Source organism: Carcharodon carcharias, chromosome 13, assembly GCF_017639515.1.
Source record: "Carcharodon carcharias isolate sCarCar2 chromosome 13, sCarCar2.pri, whole genome shotgun sequence".
In the NCBI taxonomy this organism is placed as follows: domain Eukaryota; kingdom Metazoa; phylum Chordata; class Chondrichthyes; order Lamniformes; family Lamnidae; genus Carcharodon; species Carcharodon carcharias.
The window spans coordinates 121,576,937-121,597,257 of NC_054479.1; the positions used below are offsets into that span (position 1 = coordinate 121,576,937).

Here is a 20,321-nt window from a genome sequence, read left to right on the forward strand (position 1 = left end):
TTCCCTAATACTCTACCTCAGTCTCCTTTAAGACCCTCCCCTGACTAAACTTGTTGCTGTTTCCTAGATGTTCCCCAATTCTTAAGTGTGCAAAAGGCTGGGAGAATCTACTAAATGGAATAGCTTGCTAAACAGATTGGCAACAGGAATTTGGTGAGAGTGGGAATTCAGTGCAGAGTGATAGGTGCTAAGAACTGTAGCAGTGGCTTAAACTTGGAGCTAGGCACCGCAAGAGATTTGACTGTGTATGAGAAAAGGAAAGAGTAGAAATAGAGGAGTACTCATAGGGGATTCAATAATTAGGTGTACAGACAAGCTTTTCTGTAACTGCTAATTGTGGTTCCTGAATATTATGTTGCCTCCTTGGTGCCAAGGTAACAGATATCATCAAACAGTTGTAAGTGGAAGGAAACAGTTAAGAGGTGGTGACCCATGTTGGACCTGTAGAAAAAGTGTTGAGGTCCTCAGGCAGAATTTCAGGAGCTAGGAAAAAGATTTTTTAAAAAAATCTCAGGATTACTCCCAGTGCATTGCTAGTCAGTATAGAAATAAGAGGATTGTGCAGGTAAATGTGTGGCCACAGAAGTGTTGCAGGTTTCAGAAGTGTTGGAAGATTTCAGAATTTTGGGGCATTGTGACCAGTTCTGGGGTAAAGGGCACCTGTACAAAATGGATGGGTTGACCTTAAACAGAGTTGGTCCGATGTTCTTGTTGGGACTGGTTAACTGGTACTGTTGAGGAGGGTTTAAAATAATTTTGCAGGGGTGGGGAATGAAACCACAAAATAGCAGCAAGGAGCAGCAGTGAGATCAGAGGATGGAGGTATCAACAGCAGTAAAATTGGAACTATCCCAAAAATCTCAGCAGATTGAGGAAAGTAGTAAAAGTGACAAAGGAGGTATTAAGTTGTGTCTACATCAATGTCAGTAGTGTGACTAACTAGGTTGGTGGGCTGTAGGCACAGATTGCCACTTGGGATTATGATGTGTTTGTAATAGTGGAGACATGGCTTACACAAGGGTGGAATGGGGTTTTTTAATATTCCAAATTCTCAAGTATTCAGGATTGATAGAGAAAGTAAATGGGAAAAGGTCGTGATTGTATTGATTAAAGATGTTAATGTTATAACTAGAAAAGATATATTAGATAGTTCTAGGGCTGAACCTAATTGGGTTCAACTAAGGAACAGAGAGGGAGCTGTTAGTTTGCTGGAAGGTTTTTAAAATGTAGAGCTCCCAATAGTGAGAAGGGGATGGATGAGCAAATTTGTTGGCAAATTTCAAAGGCATATAACAAAAATAGAGAAGTAATATTAGGAGACCTTTAGTATGTAATTGCCTAGTATAAGCTGGGAAAAACCTGGTGCTAAGGTTAGAGAAAGAGATGAGTTCCTGTTATGTGTACAGGACCACATTCTCGATCAGTATGTCTCCTGGCCAACAGGGAAGCTACCACTATTAAAATCAGAAAGTGCTGTTAACTACTTAACAGGTCTGACAGATTGGAACAAGTGATTCTAGGGTAAAGCAGTAATGGAACAATGGAAAGCGTTCGGGGAAGAGAGTTCAGGCAAGAACTAGGCATATTCCTGGTTGACAAAGGAAATAAAAGTTCAAATAAAACAGAAAACACAGCTTGTGATAAAGGTTTGGAGCAAAATTCCGTTAATAATCAGGAAGATTAAGGAAAACTTTAGTGACTGTAAATCAGTGTCCAGTGGCGTACCACAAGGATCTGTGCTGGGTCCCCTATTATTTGTCATTTATATAAACACCATAGATGACTATGTGGGGGGTAGGATTAGTAAGTTTGCGGGTGACACAAAGATTGGCTGGGTGGTTAACAGCGAGGTTGGGTATCTTGGGCTACAGGAAGATATAGACAGGATGGTCAAATGGGCAGATAAGTGGCAGATGGAATTTAACCCTGAAAAGTGTGAGGTGATACACTTTGGAAGGAGTAATTTGAGAAGGAAATTTTCAATGAGTGACATGACACTAGGACGTTCTGAGGAACAAAGGGACCTTGGCATGTGTGTCCATAGATCTCTGAAGGTGGAGGGGCATGTTAGTGGGGTGGTGAAAAATGCATATGGGACACTTGCCTTTATCAATCGAGGCATAGATTACAAAAGTAGGGAGGTCATGTTGGAGTTGTATTGAACCTTGGTGAGGCCGCAGCTGGAGTACTGTGTGCAGTTCTGGTCACCTAATTATAGGAAGGATGTGATTGCACCGGAGGGGGTGCAGAGGAGATTCACCAGGATGTTGCCTGGGATGAAATATTTAAGTTATGAAGAGAAGTTGGATAGACTTGGACTGTTTTTGTTGGAGCAGAAAAGACTGAGGGGCGACCTGATCGAGATGAACAAGATTATCAGGGGTGTGGATAGGGAGCAGCTGTTCCTCTTCGTTGATGGGTCATTCATGAGGGGACATAAATTCAAGGTGAGGGGCAGGAGGTTTAGGGGGTAATGCGAGGAAAATCTTTTTTACCCAGAGGGTGGTGATGGTCTGGAATGCATTACCTGGGAGGGTAGGGGAGGCGGGTTGCCTCACAACTTTAAAAAGTACTTGGATGAGCACTTGGCACGTCATAACATTGAAGGCTATGGGCCAAGTGTTGGTAAATGGGATTAGGTAGGTAGGTCAGGTGTTTCTCATGTATTGGTGCAGGCTTGATGGGCCGAAGGGCCTCTTCTGCACTCTGTGATTTTGTAAAAACAGGAAAGAATTAAAAATCTTAATATGGGAGACAAAGACAGGTTATGAGAAAAGATTAGCAGGCAATGTTAATTTGAACCTAAAGTATTTTATGTACACTTGAAGTGTAAGTGGTTAGCTAGGAAAGAAGTTGGACCTATTAAGGACCCAAGGGAAAATCTTCATATATAGACAGAGGACATGATTCAGTAATTAAATGAGTACAGGTAATTTTCATTTGTCTTCAAAAAGGAAGCCTATGATGTGAAAATTACAGTAAAAGAGGAGAGGAAAGTTATGAAGAGGATAAAAATTAATAGAGAAGATGTAATAAAAGGTTAGCATTACTATAAGTTGATAAGTCTATTTATCTGGTATTAGTGCATCCTAGGTTGGTGAAAGAAGCAAATGTAGATGGGCTGAATGGCATTCTTCTGTCCTATAAGATTTTATAATTCCATGATATGTTTTGTATGTTAACTTATTCAAATTATTTTTTTTCAGCGGGATCGAGCACATTATTATGGATTTGTCTACTTCCGACAAGTCAAAGATAGTACAGTTAAACGAGGGTATTTTCAAAAGGTAATCTGTCTTGTTTATAGTATGAAACAGACTGGTTTGTGCATTGGTCAGAGTCAACAATTTGACAAAAACATTTAAGTTTGAGAAGTTTGCCTGCCTCATTATACTAATGAAGAAAAACAGTAAGTTCTGTGATTTATTAGACTGCCTTATTGAATTGGAGAGAAACCTTGTGCTCAGATCAACAGTTTGCCTTACTGAACAGCAACAGGAAACTATTTCTTTTTGATTTAATTATTCTGCCATAACACTTAGAGTGCAAACATTCAACTTTGTTATGTGTTCCTAACACAGGGAATGCACAATTGTCTTATATAATGAATTCTGCACAACGGATTTTCTAATTGATAATGCACAATTTTTGGCAGAAAGTGAACATTACCAATTGAGATGCAGTGCAGAGCTTTTCTGTGACAGTCACTAGTAGTACCATGCCTGTGGAGGAGTTTGGCTGTAGTCAGCAAGCAACAAAATTTGTCATGGTGCCCCTTGTAAATTGGAGCTTTTGTACATCATGTGCAGTTCCAGTAGGAGATTTGATGGATGCAGTTGATGGTTTTTTAAAAGCTGTTTTTATATTGAGCCTAGTTACATTTTAGTCAGTTTGCCTGGATATTCTTCAACCTACTTGCCACACTTGCTACAATCCAGTTGGGGACTGTTAACATTTAAGTAGAAATCCGAATACCTTGTTTTATCCAACAGAACTAAGCCACAAGATTTCACTTTTTTTCAACAAAGGACAACTTAGTTGTTTATAAAAGAATTAATTAAAATTAAGCACCATTAACTTAACAATATAGTTTATAACTATGCATGTTATGCACTCAGATTTACTTCTTTCCCCAAGAATTCTATTATAAGATACTTTAAACTTAAAGTTATTTACTTCTGCAGGGGCCACCCATAAGTATGCCACAGCCCTCTGGAGAATTCTCCTCGTCTCCAGCTATTCTCAGTGGTAAAGCTTTCATTTACCATCACTTGACTCTGGATACCTCAGCCCCTTGTTCTGGTTAACTTCTTAATACTTCACAGTTAATTTGGCTGATTACTTTCTTTTGCTACAAGACTCTGGAGGCCCGTTGTAGATTTTCCCACTAGCTTCAAATTAGGCAAACTTCCGGCCTCTGTTCCTTCACAGAATTCAAACTGAGATTAAGCCTCACCCGCATCCCACGCAGTGAATAATGAAGTTAGTTTTTTGCTCTGCTTAGAGCGCAACCCTAGCTAACCATCTGGCTATCTCTTAGTGAGCTATAAACCACACAAGGTCCAAACTGCAACTATCTTTTCCAGCCAAACCCAGGTAAATTGAAACCAGAGAATCTCCGTAAGTTCCACTCACCTCCATGATTACTTATTTATCATCAGTAAATAGGAGAAAGGTGATACAGGAAGAGATACACAGACAAATTAGAAAAATGCAGCAACAGCAGTGCCCTAAATAATAATTGTCCAAGGAAATTTTGGGGCAAAATTAATGTAAATTAAAAAGGTTGGATTTCTCTAATGCATCCAGGAATGCTTTCTAAATTAGCATGTGATGACAACTGCTCTGTACATTAGGACTTGCGGATGTCTTTGTTGTCAAACATTCGCTGCCATAGTTTACAGAAGGCTAAGCTGGTGCAGCTGATCCAATGTTACTTCTCCTGTTCACTGATGGCCTATTGAAAGAGGTGGCTGCCAAGGTATGGGAAGTACTCAACATATTTCAGAGTCTTCAACAGAAATGGGAGGTGGAATATTTGGCTGACCATTGTGGATTAATGAGAGTTTGGTTTTGGCAACATTCAAGGACAGACAGAGTTTCTTGTATGCAGAATTGAAGAGATGATAGTGGCTTGCAAATCTGGTGCAGAGTTGTCAATGACACTGCTGTCATCCACAAACTGTAGATCATGTACATCTGTGATTGTCAGTTTAGTTTTGACACAGAAGTGACTGAGATTAGATAGTTTTCCATCTAGGTGCTATGTAATACTGACACCAGAGGTCAGTTGATCTTTTTTGTGGTGAATAGCCACTGTCAGGTAGATTGTAAATAGTATGGGGGCTATCACACAGCCTTGCATCTCCCACTCAAGACAGTTGCAGTTATACCATCATGAGGCAATTGTAGAATTGTCATGAAGTTTCTTAGGCATCCAAATCTTTGGGGTATTATCCACAGAGCCTCGCAACTTACTGAGTCAGATGCTTTGATCAGGTTAATGAGCACAGTTAAGAGTTGCTGGTGGTGTTGTGGACATTTTTCTTGGATTCGCCTGGCAGCAAAGACCATGTCAGAGGTTCCTCCAGAAGCTCTAAAGCCACACTCAGTCTCTGGGAGGATTTACACAGCATGATTTATTTCCCTTTGTGAAGACAGTTACAATCCCTGGAGTCGGGGGGAGTTGGTGAGGGGGTGTTTGTGGAGGGCTGAGTACTTTTTCCACCCAAATACGTAAGATGAGTGCTTGGAGTCTTGATGTGAGCTAAGGCCCACCAGCTTTGAAGACCTCAGCTGGAGTACCATCAAAGTTGCAGGCTTTGTTGTTTTTCATCCATTTGATTGCTTGTTGCAATTCTCCCATCAATAATGGTTCACCCATGGAATCTACCACAGAGTGTTGGGGGATAACCTGGAGAATATTAGGTGCTACTGTGGATTCATGTTTGAGAAGTTGTTTAAAATGTTCTTTCCAGCGCTGATGGATGGCATTGTCACCTTCAAGAAGAGAAACACTACCCTGTGAACGAAGGGGATTTTGCCCATTTGACCTTAGTCTGTCGATGGCCCTGGTGGTTTCAAAAAAGCTTTGCATGTCATGATGATCAGCATATTGTTGAATCTCTTGTGCTTTTTCTTCCCACCACAGGTCCTTTATCTTCCAGATTTGTCTTTGGGCATCAGCCTTGAGCTGTTGTAACACTGCCTCCTTAACTTGTGACCTTGGGTTGTACTGCCCAGCAATGAAGGCTGCTCATTTTTATTCTAGGAGGTCACATATTTCAGCATCGTTTTCATTGAACCAGTCCTGGCGATGACAATTAACAAACTCAGTGGTCTGGACACAGGAGTATAGTACAGTTAACTTTATTTGATTCCACTGTTCTAGAGTTGACTTGGATTTGTGAAGATTTTCCAGATTGGTTGTGAGCTGCATTTGGAATTCCCCTCTAATTAGGCTGCTTTAGGGGTGAGACATTGATCATCTTCCCTTAGACTTCTGGGCTTTGGTGCTAGGTGGATGTTGATCACCAATTGATCAAGTTTATGATTTGTCTAGCAAGCAACACTCTCCTGCATTGATCAAATAATACAGACATCACTTAGATCTTTGACCCAAGCATGGATGTAATCCAGGAAGTGACAATGCTTTGATTTAGGATGGCTCCATGTGGTTTTATATTTGTCCATTTGGAGCAAGAGGGTGCTTATTATGTTGAGGCCATGCTGAGCCCACCTAGTTTTTCCCAAAGATTCCACTCCAGATATCAGAGTTATGACCAACCCTGGCCCCCTAGAAGGATGATCTATTCTTCTTTTGAAGTGGCAGTGAGACTTCAGCAAAGTCAGAATAGAACTTTTCCTTCAGAGGATAAGCGTTGATCATGGTGGCATATTGGTTATGGTTGAGCTGTAGATGAAGTATCATGAGCTTTCAATTATATATTTTGTTCTTTAATGCACCTGTTTTGCTCCTTTATCTTGCCTACAACTCAGTGGGGAGAATTTTCTCCCTGTCGGTGGGGGGGTTGTGTGGGGGCAGGCTAGGGAAGGCATACAGCCGATCGGCGGCCCCAATTGGCTGGGCTACGCCATTTTACATGGGCGGGCCTTAATTGGCAGCCCGGAAGCGCTGAGCGCTCCCTGTACTGGCGGGGGGAGTAGGCTGAGTCGGGGAGTGCGCTCTTTTGCACCTCTGTGCCTCAGGAAGATTAGTTTCATGTATAAAACATTGAATAAAGAGAGAAAAAATTTTAAGGACATGTCCCCTCATGTGAAACTATCACATGAACTGGGACATGTCCGTTAATGTAAATAAAATTTTTTCCAACACTTTAAAAACATTCATGAAACCTCATCCTGCCCGTGGATGAGGTTCCATGAGAAATATGAAGGCCGCCTTAAGGTTGGACAGGCAGATTGGTTCAATGATTTAATTGATTGTTAAATGGCCTTATTAGGCCTTTGACAGTTCGGCGGGCGTGCAGCCGACTCGGGTGTGCACCTGCTGAACTGAAAATCTGAATGGCGCGCAGTGACGTTGTGGTGCATGCCCGAGGTCAGCCTGTGTCATTTTATGCCTTGGTGAGCGGGTCCCGCCCCTGCTCGCCGAGCCAAAGATTCTGCCCAATAGAACAAAAACCCTCTTTCCTCAGAAGGACAAATATAAAACCACATAGAATCATTCTAAATCAAAGCACTGGTACTTTCTGGATTACGTCCTTGCTCGGGTCAAAGATTTAAGTGATGTCTGTATTACTTGATGTATGTGGGGGAGTGATGCCTGATAGACAGATCATAAACTTGTTTAACTTGCCTACAACTCTTGAATTTCTTAACTTCCTCTCTGATTCCTTGTTTTGTTTTTTCACGTCTGCTTGCCGTAATAGTTTAAAATTTCTCAAACAGCACTAGTTACTCACCCAGCAAGGTCATTGGTCTCATTTTCTGTGCAGATGAAGGCTGCCCATCCTGTACAAGTCACTTGTGTCCCAGAACTAGTGTTAATGCCCCATAAATTTGAAACTTTCCCTCCTACATAATTTCTCCAGTCACACATGTGCTCCATTTTCTTACCATTCCAAAACTGGCATATGACATTCGCACTAAATCCTACCCTGAGGTCCCTCACTTCAGTCTTCACCTAATTCCTGTAAATAAGCCCTTTTGCAAGACTTGAATTATGTTCCTTCCAAGGTGATCGGTTCCATTGTAAACCATAACTTATGTTCGTTTCACTTTTTTATCCAAAATTGTTTGCATCCACTCTGTTATATCCCTTACCTGGTTTTTGGGATCTGTTATACCATTTAGGATTCTCTCCAAATTCATCTGTCCTATTTATAGGATTACTAATACACTTCTGCATCATTGCGCTCTTCCCCCCCTTACCCTGCAGGCACTAGCTCCACGGTTTCATGGTGTATTTTATGATTGTCGTCGTCTTCTGAGATGTTGTTGCCATTGCAAGTATTTGCTACAGGTTGTCCATTTGTCAAGTTAACACATTTGGAATTTACACTGCCTCCCATGTCCTCTTTCTAGCACTAGAAGGAAGTCCAAATAGGAAGTCCAAATTGTAACGCAAGTCTCGCAAGTAGGCATACACTAGATCAAATGGTAGATTATTAAATATTCCATTAGTAACATTGGCATTTTGTTCTGTTGGAAGTTTACCATTTTCTTCGGCAGCTTATCAAGGAGCAGGTAACTTTCAGTTGAATGGAACGCTGGTTTACTTTTAGCTAGTTAAGGGCTAAAAGTAAGTACTGTATCTTACACTTAAAAATTAGAAAATGTAGGCCAGAAGGAATGTTTTGATACATGCAGTTTAACAGTTCTCCTGCAGAATTATCTTCTCTAATTTCAAAGATTACCCCAAATCATTCTGCTGCGGTGACATTTGCTTTCTTGGAGACTTGGCTATATGTAATGACAGCTTGCAATGGAGAATGAAAATAATGCGAGATTTACAGCCACAGCTGAGTTCAAGTTCAATTTTCTTTTTAAATGAAATTTCAAATGAATGTTGATGTTTTTCTAAATTTATTCTCAGGAGGTGGATGGTGCAGGCAAGATCATCTTTATTGCTTATCCCTGGTTACTCATGGAAGGTGATGGTGGGCTACCATCTTAAATCAGTGCAGTCCTTGTGAAAGCATTAGGTCACGAATTTCAAGGTTCTGATCCAGCAACAGTGATGTATGCCCAAGTCAGCATGGTGTGTACTTGGAGGGTAATTTAGAAATGGTGTGAGTTCCCATGATGTTGCTGCTCTTGTTTTCTTGCTGGTAAAAGCCACAGAGCTGAGAGGTGCTGTCATGATTGCAGTTGTTCCATTCTAGGTTAATTTTTCTGATTGCTAGAAGGAGTGCACTCAGCAGCAGCCAGCCTTACCAAAATACAACAATACCACTCACATCAGAGGCACACCATATAAAGGTTAACGCTTATTCTCCATAATCCACCTTCTAAGAGGCTTTAATTTGAGCTATAACAGCTGACTGTTAGACAGGAACCTGTGACATCTAATGTTTAAAGGTACTGCACAGAACATAGCAAGTTAGATTTCATTAAAATAAGTCAAAACTAGATATAGTTTCGATTTGCATCATATTATTCTTCTTTCTGTTTTTTTCTTCCAGTCGCTGGTGCTGATTTCTCGACTTCCTTTTGTGAACCTCTTCCATTCTCTGCTGCAACTGGTTGCACCTGAATACTTTGAGAAACTGGAGCCTTGTCTAGAGGCAGGTTAGAGCATTTCTAGGAATGTTACAATTGTGACAAGCAGCAAACTCAGAATACCCACATAAAATTAATGTGTCTGTCCTTCCAGAGACATATTATTTTATGTTCAAACTTAGCATATAGAAAATTCACATTACCCCATTTAAGTTTCTAAGGGCAAGTAACTTGTAGGAATTTAAAAAGACAGTAAGATCACAGAGACAGCCTTTTCACTAAAACCTCCAATCCTTTTTCTCTCTAGGAGCGCACCTAAATACCCTCCAAACTAAGTTTTTTTGCAACCAGTCTTCATAATTTAACCCTTTAAGCCCTTGGCTATTCTGAAGAATATGCAATCCACAATCCTTCATCTCTCCAAGGGCGATATATCCTTTCGAATGCACAGTGTCTATATTGAACACAGTACTCCACATGGAGTCTGGGCAAGGCTCTATACAACTGAAGCATAATTTAGTCACTTTTGTATCCCAGTCCCTTTAAGATAGAGGTCAGTATTCCATTAACCTTCCTGATTATATTTTTTTGTCCTTTTCCATTAGCTGTGCTCATGGACACCCAAATCCTTTGTTCCTTCACAGGTTCTAGTTGCTTGTCATTTAGAAAATATAAATATTTGTCTTGAATCAAAAGGGCTGATTTCACAATTCTCCACATTGAACCTCATCTCCTATAGTTTTGCCCATTCACATAGTCTGTGTGTCCCTTTGTAATTTCCTGCTTTCATCTACACAGTTTATTGTGTTTCTTAAGTTGGTTTTATTTGTTAACTTGGAAATCTAACTCTCTTCTTTCACCCAATTCATTTTTTTATTACGAAAAGCAGACATCCCTGTTCAGGTGCCTGGGAAACACCACTTGTTACATTCCACCAATCAGAGTACATTTCCTTTATGTCCATATTCTGGATCCTAACTTACAACAATTAACCAACCCATGTCACAAGGTTACCTCCAATTTTATGTGCTTTTGTTTTCGCAGAACCGTAACAAATGCCTTTTATAGACAACATCTATAGGTGCTCTACTGTGCTTCATGTTTGTGACCTCATCAGAAAAATTCAGCTAGATATAACCTATCCTACAGAAATTTACAGAATTTCCTTGATCAGCTTTGTATTCTTCATTATTTGACTTGTCTCCTACTTTTGGATTATCTGCAATCTTGAAGTTTTTAATCTACTAAAAATCTTAACTGCATGCATTTCTCATCTACAATACCTTACTTCTTATTATCAATTTATTGTCACAATTTTATGTCAACTTTGCCATTATAAATTCCCTACATTCACATCTTTAATGGAAGCTGCTGATGTATAGTTGTCACGTTGTTATTGCACAATTTAGTCACTGGGTGGAGGCATATTAGCTTTTGAACATTTTTAGACACTGCCTTTCTGGAAATTTTCAGACACTAGCATATTTTCTGTTCAAGTATGTTTTGGTTTAAAATTCTAATTTTTCCATTACAATTTAGAGCCGCAGAATCTTGCTACTCATAAGCCCTTGGCCCAACATGCCTGGGCTGACTCTTTGGAATAGCTGACCAATTTCGTCCCTCATGCCAGCCTTTTCTCTATAACCCTGCAAATTAGACCTCTTCAAGTACACGTCCAGTTACCTTGTGAAAGTTGGTAAGGAATCTGATTCCACCACAGTTTCAGATAGTGTTTTCAAGATGTTAACAATCCCTTGTGTGGGGGAAAAAACTCTTAATTTCCCTTCTAGTTCTTTTGCTAACTATTTTAAATTTGCGACCTCTGGTTACTGAGCCATTTACCAGAGGGAATACTTTTTCTGTACTTGTTCTATCAAAATCCTGCGGAATTCTAAATATGCCTATTAGGTATCCCCTTAATCCTCTGTGCTGTTAGGAGAACAATCCCAGTTTCTGCAACCTCTCTACGTAACTGAAATTCCTAATCCCTGGTATAATCCTGGTAAACCATCTCTGTATCCTCTCTAAGGTCTTGACCTAATTCCAAGAGTGTAGTGCCCAGAATTGCTCAGTGGAAGCAGCATGTGATGTTCAGAGCAAAGCAATCCCGCAACCAAAATATCAGATCAAAGCTCTCCATTCCTGTCACATCCAGTTGTGAATGGTGGTGGACAATTAAACAACTAGCAGAAGAGGAGGCTCCACAAGTATCCCCTCCTCAATGATGGGGAAGCCCAGTACATCAGTGTAAAAGATGAGGCTGAAGCAGTGCCATGTGGATGATCCACCTCTGCTTCCTCCTGAGGTCCCCAGCCTATCCCCAGCAGATGCCAGTCTTTAGCCAATTTGATTCACTGCAAGTGATATTAAGAAACGGCTGAAGGCACTGGATACAGAAAAGGCAACAACCCCACCGAAGAGTTGTGCCCCAGAACAAACTATTCCAGTATATCTACAACACTGGCATCTATCTAACAACGTGGAAAATTGCCCAGGTATATCCTGTGCACAAAAATAGACAAATCCAACCAAGCCAGTTACCAATGCACTACTCTACTCTCAAATATCAGTAAAGTAATGGAAGGTGACAGTATAATCTAAATAGTACTGTTCTGAGTGGGGAGCAAGAACAGAAGGACCCTGGGGGTAGATGTTCACAAATCTTTGAAGATGGCAGTGCAAGATGATAAGGTGGTTAAGAAAGCATATGGGATTCTTGTCTTTATAACAATACAATTCAACACAAAAAACGAGGAAGTCATTCTAAACATAGGAACATAGGAGCAGGAGCACGCCATTCGGCCCATCGACCCTGCTCTGCCATTCGAACAGACCATGGTGATCGTCTACCTCAATGCCATTTTTCCCCTACTATCCCCTTATCCCTTGATGTCATTAGTATCCAGAAATCTATTGATTTTTGCCTTGAACAGGCTTAATGATTGAGCTTCCACCGCCCTCTGGTGTAGAGAATTCCAAAGATTCACCACTCTGTGAAAAAATTATTCCTCATCTCAGCCCAGAATAGCCTACCCTTATTCTGAGATTATGTCCCCTGGTTTTAGACTCATCAGCCAGGGGAAGCATCTTTTCTACATCCACCCTGTCACGCCCTGTAAGAATTTTGTAAGTTTCAATGAAGTCACCCTCATTCTTCAAAACTCTAGGGAATGCAGACTCAGTCTCTCAATCTCTCCTCATAAAATAATCCTACCAAACCAGGGATTAATCCAGTGACCTGTACAAATTATCTGGAGTACTATGTACAATTTCATCTGTATTTGTTCATTGGATGTGAACGTCACTAGTAAGGCCAGCATTTGTTGGCTATCCTCAATTGCCCTTGAGTAGGTGGTGGTGAGCTGCTTTTTAGTACCACTGCAGTCCATGTGGTCTGTGTACACCCACAGTGTTGTTAGGAAGGGAGTTCCAGGTTTTTGACCCTATGACAGTGAAGGAGTGGCAATATGGTTTCAAGTCAGGATGTTGTGTGGCTTGTAGGGGAGCTTGCAGTTGGTGGTGTTCCATGTTGCTCTTGTTCTTTTTGGTAGTAGAGATTGCAGGTTTGGAACCTTGTGTCAAAGGAAGCTTGGCGAGTTGTTGCAGTGCATCTTTTAAATGGTACACACTGCTGCCACTGTGTGTCAGTGGTGGAGGGAGTAGATGTTTAAGATGATGGACAGTCGCTGAAGAAGCAAGTTGCTTTGTCCTGGATGGTGTCGGGTTTCTTGAGTGGTGTTGGGGCTGTACTCATCCAGGCATTTGGAGAGTTCTCCATCACAACTCTTTTCTTCTCCGCCGATGCTGCCAGACCTGCTGAGTTTTTCCAGGTAATTCTGTTTTTGTTCTCCATCACACTCCTGATTTGTGCCTTGTAGCTGGTTGACAGGTTTTGGGGAGTAAGGAGCTGAGTTGCTCACCTCAGAATTTCCAGTCTCTGAACTGCTCGTGAAGCCACAGTATTTATATGGCTGCCCCAATTCAGTTTCTGGTCAATGCTAACCCCCTCCCCCCCAAGATTTTGATGGTGAGGGATTCAGCAATGTTAATGCCATTGAATGTCATGGGGAGATTTTTTCTGATTGGTTCATTGTCATGCTTTGGTTTTCTAATTGTGTTTCACAGAAATACCAAACAAATAAAATAATAAGGAAAAAAATGTGCTCCTACTTATCTGCAATTGTAGATGCTTGTTTGAAAGTCCACATAAAATCTGAGAAACAGCAAAATATAAGGCGACAAATCCTAACTTACCCTGTTAGGTAACTAGCTCTTCTTTCCTTTGCTTGCATCTACCTCTGAGACAATATCAGCATAGGTGCTGCTTCAGTAGTAATCTGCTGCTTTAGGTCTTGGGGGTTGGTTCTTGGTTCCCAAGTCTTCCTTTCTATCTTTTTTTATTTTTTTCATGGTATCTGGGTGCTGCTGACCAGGCCAGCATTTGTTGCGCATTCCAGATTGCCCTTGCACTGAGTGGCTTGCTAGGCCAGTTCAGGGGGCATTTAAGAATCAGTCACATTGCTGTCTGCTTGGAGTCACATGCAGGCTAGATCGGGTAAGGATGGCAGATTTCCTTCCCTAAAGGACATTAGCCCTTAGGACCATCCTTGGCCCTTGCCTGCCATTCATTCCCCACCCTGATCTCCTACACCTCCACTTGACTTGAGCAATATAGTGGGATACCACATAAATGACAACACTGAAAAACTTGTTTGGCTGATAGGACTTGTGTCTGGTGCTACTATTCTAATACAATTTTGTTTTATAGGGTAGAATTTTATGAGTCAGCGAGCAGGGGCGGGGCCCTCTTGCAGACGCGTAAAATGATGAGCGGTGATGTCGGGGAGGAACTCCCAACGTCACCGCACCCGATTTAAATTTTCAGGAAGGCGGGAGCGCAGCGAGATCAGCTGTGCGCCCACCGACCTGTCAATGGCCAATTGAGGCCATTGATAGGGTCAATTAAATAACTAAAGGAGCCCCGGCGGGAACTAGAAAAAACATGAAACCTCATCCATGGCGGGACGAGGTTTCATGTAGGCTTTAAAAAATTTTAATAAAGATTTTGTAAAAATTATGGACATGTCTCAACTTATGTGACATTGTCACATGAGGGGCCATGTAAGGGAAATTTCACTTTTCTATTTTTGTGTTTTTTTACATGTACAGCTGATCTCCCTGAGGCTGCACTTAGCCTCAGGGAGATGAGTGCGCTCTTTTGTGCACATGTGCGAAAGAGCGGACTCTCGATTTTGGGATTCACCCCGCCCGCACAAGGAGTGCAAAGCGCTTCCGTGCAGACGTCACGCCGGGTTGGCCTTAATTGGCCCGCCCACGTAAAATGGCGGCGCACCTCCATTCGGGGGCGCCAATCGGAAGCGTGCCTGTAAGCACCTGCCCATCATCCTCACCCCCACCCCGCGATGGGGGAAAAATTCAGCCCATAGGGCAGAATCTTCTGGCTGGTGTGCTGAAGCCCGCACGCCAGTGCTTAAAATGTCGAGTGCAGATGTTGCGCGAGCGTCCGGACATCAGCGCGAGGCACCATGATATTTTGGTTGGCGGGTGCGCTATGCACTGGGACACACACCCGCCATTAATTAAAGGCCTCGTTAAGGCCCTTAACTTGCCATTCGTCGACGATTTTGAGGGGCCCATATGAACTTAGCCTCGGTGCATGGGCCCAACGGGCAAGCTAGGTGATTTTTTTTTTTACAAACCTCATCTAGTGGCAGGATGAGGTTTGATAGCGGTCTTAAAAACGTTTAATAAAGTTTTTGTTTATTTCATTAACATGTCCCATCTCGTGTGACATTTTCACATGAGGGGGACATGTTAATGAATTTTTTCTTTTTCTTTTTTTTATATTTGCCGGCCTTTCAGCAATCTCCCTGAGGCAGCACTTTGCCTCAGGGAGATGTGCACTCTTTCCTGCCCATGCGCGAAAGAGCGCACACTGACAGTTGGGGAATCCCCCCTCCCCCACCGCACAGGAAACGCATGGTGCATCCCATCAGGCGGCCCGCTGGGCGGACCTTAATTGGCCCGCCCACTTAAAATGGCAGCGGGGCCCATTTCAGTGGCTGCGATCGGTTGCCCGCCCACCGCCGAGCCGGTGGGGCCCGCCTGCCCATCAAGGGCAAAATTATGCCCATAGTCTTTTTTTCAAATGCTTATCCAATTCCCTTTTTAAAATATGTGATAGCCTGTGCCTTAGTGTGAAATTAGAGGGTATTGTAAATTTTGAGGACGATTGCAGTAGGATATAAACAGTGTGGCGGAATGGGTGATTAGGGTTAGATGTAGTTTGGACAGAGTAAAGAATTGCAGAATTTGGAATGCAGATATTTATATCTTTAAACATAGAAGTGTCATTAAATAGACATTCTAGATATACATGGAGCATTGAATATAAGAATAAGTAAGTGATCTTGAATTTGTCCATGACATTGGTTAGGCTATTGTTAAAATACTGTGTGTTGTTTTGACTACCACATTATAGAGTTAGTGCTGGAACTATGAAATGGGAATGTGACCGGGAATAAGAGGTTAATAGTTATGAAGAAAAGCTCAAAAAATATTATTGTTTCTCATGTGGACAGAGATGATTGGGGGGGGTGGGGATGGGGCGGTACATAATAGAGGTCATAAAATGATGACAGGTTATGGGTAACTGGGCATTTATTATCACCAGAAGATTATCACCAGAAGAATAAAAGTGAATGTTAAAGTAACATTTCCCACAGCGAATAGCAGATATTTTTGGTGAAGCAGATATTTTCAATTGTTTTGCTGCTTCACCTTACTTATTCCTAACTCCTCCTTAAGTACTCAGACTTGTGCCTTTCTGTTTCATTAATTTAAATCCTCCCACATTCTCCAAATGGACATTGATGCTGGTTTTGTTCAGAGGAAGCCCATCTTTTCTGTGGAACTTACTGTCCTCCAGAACCTATGCCATTGCCCTATGAATCTGAAACACTCCTTTCTATACTAACTGGCAATCTACATGTTGATGTTTCTAAATGCTTCTCTCTAACTGGCCTAGTGCATGACCCCAGGAATAATCTGAAGATTACTGCCTTGAGTGGTGTGATTTGCTGCTTTTCAAACTAACGTATAATTCTTCAAATTCCTTTTGCAAGACCTTAATCCTACTCTTTTGTCTAATTGTTCCAATGTCAACCACATCTTCCGATTGCTCAGCTTCTTTCCAAAATATGCATAACCTCACCATGCTACAACTTACCTGGCATCTTATTTGAAACTTGATTTGGAACTTTTAGGCACAAGTCTAGAAAATGCTCACCAGCCCTCTAATGGAATTCCACTACCACTAGTTTTTCCTTGACATTCACATGTATTTTTCCCCTCCCTGGGTAAGCACTTGCTTGAACATGTCATGGTGTTGCTTTTGATCAGTATTCCTGTGTCACACACTTCTTGCCGGCATTCTAAATATCCAGCATTGTAAACCAAATTGGCCATAATTAAAGGGAATATGACAGTATGGATATGAAGTTTTCTAAAGGCTGTTTCCAAAAAAGACCTTTTGTTTTTTTAGGTAACTTATCTTGTGTGTGGGGAGATTTGAACTTGGATCCCCAGAGCATTACCTTAGGTCTCTGGAGTACCGGTCCAGTGACAATACCACTATGCCACCACCTCCCCAAGGCACAAATTGGGAGTATTTGATAGAAAACTGTCCACTTGCCTGGACGAGTTTGGCTCCAACAACATTCTAAGATTGACACCACCCAGGACAAAGTGGCCATCTTGATTGGTACCCTTTCACAAAGCTTCATTCCCTGCACCACCAATGAACAGTGGCAGGTGTGTACTATCTAAAAGATGCATTGCAGAAACTTACCAAGGCTCTTTAGGCAGCACCTTCCAAGCCCACGACCGCTACCATCTAGAAGGACAAGGGCAGCAGACACATGGGACAGAATTCCCCCCCCCCAATTAGGGGGGGAAGAGTTGAAGAGCAGATGCACGGAGGTGCACCTCCAACCGGCGTCCCCGATTGAGGGCACGCTGCCATTTTATGTGGGCGGGCTAATTAAGGCCCGCACAGCGTGATGTCCGCAGGGAAGCACTCTGCGCTCCCTGTGTGGGCGGGGGGGGGGATCCCTCAGCAGAGAGTGTGCTCCTTCGCGCATGTGCACAAAAGGGCGCACTCATCTTTCTGAGGCAAAGTGCTGCCTCAGGGAGATTGGCTCTACAATAAAAAATAGAGAAAAAAAAATCCCCTGACATGTCCCCACATGAGCTGGGACATGTCCATAACTTTTAAAAACACTTTAAATAAATTTTTAAAAACCTACATGAAACCTCATCCTGCCTTTGGATGAGGTTTCATGTTTTTTCTAATGCTCACTAGGGCTTCTGGCCTGCCTGCCAACCTTAAGGTTAATTACTTAAATGACTCTGTCAATGGCCTCAATTGGCCATTGACAGGCTGGTGGGCGCACAGCTGATTTTGCTGAGCCCCCACCTACCTGAAAATTTAAGTGGGGTGCGGTGATGTCGGGAGTTCCACCCGATGTCACTGCACGTCATTTTACACCCCCTGGCCCCTGCTCGCCAGCAGGAAATTCCTGGCCATGGGATCACCACCACCTGGAAGTTCCCCTCCAAGTCACTCACCATCCTGATTTGGAAATATATCGCCAATCCATCACTGTTGCTGGGTCAAAATCCTGAAACTCCCTCCCTAACAGCACTGTGGGTGTACCCACACCACAGGGACTGCAGCGGTTCAAGAAAGCAACTTATTGCCAGCTAAGGATGGGCAATAAATGCTGGCCTAGCCAGCAAGCCCCCATCCTGTAAATGAATAAAAAAAGAACCAATATGGAATGCTGGAAATCAACAGTGAGTCACTCAGCATATATAGTACTGATACCTACTTCATAATTTCATAACTTTTCTCTTGCTGACATACCTGCTGTGTACTTCCAATATTTTCTTTTAAATTTGTGATTTTAGCATTTGCTGTTTTCCCTTTGTATTTTCGTATCCATGCTGCCACATTTTTTTTTAAAACCTCACGATTTAATTTTTATCAATAAGCATTCTATGCAACAGCAATGTCACTTTAAGTAGCTTTTGAAAACTCCTTTACATAATATTGACTAACATGTTATCAATACAGTGTTATTCCTTCAGGAGCTATTAGATTTATCAATCTAGAAATTTGTGCTGATTTTAATTAACCCATGTCTTTCTAAGTGATCAAAATCCTCAAGGGGATAAAGAAGATAAAAATCAATATGCTTAACATGTTTACAGGTTGCACAACAGGACATAGCCTCAAATGTGGAATAGGGATGGTGAAAAGACTTAGGGCGGAATCGTCCCAGATTTGCAATTAGTGCGGTAGTGGGCGGAAAAAACATTTTGTCTGCCGGCCGCAATGGCAGCTTCTCACACCGTATCATCCCAAACCCGCCGCATTAATTATGCATTCCTGGGAAACATGCCGTTTCCATGGCTGGTAGGCTCTCAATTGCCTGCCATGCCATCACCTCGCTGCTTCATTGTGTCAGACACCATACTTAAAGTGCAGCCATGCGCACATCTCTCAGTGCTTCCAGCCCACGACTGCTGCACAGAAGACAGGATGGCCCCGAAAGTCAAAAAGACTGCAGTCTCCTGCTTCAATGACGTATCCCTTGAGCGCCTACTGAATGCCGTGGAGGCCTGCTGTGTTCACAGGATGGACAGTTGCATTACCAATCCAGCATGGGAGGCAGTGGCAGCGGTGGTCAGCGGCAATGCCTTGCGAAAGAGGACAGCCACCCAGTGCTGCTGCAGGATGAATGGTCTCATCCATTGTGCTAGGATAACTCACTCTCAACTCACGCACTGTCAAACCCATCACATCCACAGGGATCTCACACCACAAGGGACAACTCCACTAACTCTCTCACACAGCCTCACATCTCTACCAGGCTCATATCCTCTCGAGCTCAGGTGCTCATCCTATTCATGGCTCCGCTCACCACACAAACATTCCATGTAGTGCCATGTGTCATGCTCACACACTCTCCATCTGTTTCCACGCAGGAGAAGCCTGCACACATCAGCCTGAAGAGTTCCCAGATCGGGGTTGGAGTGGCCCAGATTAGCCCCTTTTCTCACTTTGAGGACTGTGTCATTGTGCCGACTGGCGAGTACATGGACGGTCCCTGCATTGACAGTGAGGTCAGAGGTGAACATCCTCATGAGGATCCTGTACCACATCATCCCTCTCCTGCTTTTGACTCTGCTGCCATGCACTAATTATCTCTACTTTGGTTCACAGGGAGCTCTGCCAAGCGACCAACACCGTCAGCCAGCCAGTCCCTCAGCTCCATCCATGTCCTCACCTCCAGCAAAGCGGACTTCTCCTCCATTGTAGAGCTGGAAATCAGCAGCCTGGAAGACCCTTCAAAGTGCTTACGTACACCCTCCACCTGCACAGAAAGACACACCTTGGTGGGACCCAGATCTAGAGCAAGCTTGGGTTCACAGTCTGGTGGTCACCACACAGACACATGTCCTCAGCAGGAAGAGGCAGGTTCGGCTGAGCTCCCTGGCACTCGGAGGACAGCTGGGGAAGAGGCATCTGTGAGGTCTGAGTCAGATGACGA

General features: G+C 42.7%; 1 protein-coding gene across 5 annotated transcripts in view; it reads left to right on the forward strand.

Moving 5' to 3' along the window:
* The window catches only part of dennd6b (DENN/MADD domain containing 6B), a 95,077-nt gene that overhangs the window by 19,189 nt on the left and 55,567 nt on the right, over positions 1 to 20,321 (forward strand). For all 5 annotated transcript variants that reach the window (XR_005944943.1, XM_041203652.1, XM_041203651.1 and 2 more), the window contains exons 5-6: positions 3,207 to 3,287; positions 9,648 to 9,753. Coding sequence is in view for 4 of the 5 variants with exons in the window: in XM_041203652.1 (XP_041059586.1) it covers positions 3,207 to 3,287; positions 9,648 to 9,753 (187 nt within the window). In the remaining variant the exon portion in view is untranslated. The remainder of the gene's footprint in view (positions 1 to 3,206; positions 3,288 to 9,647; positions 9,754 to 20,321) is intronic.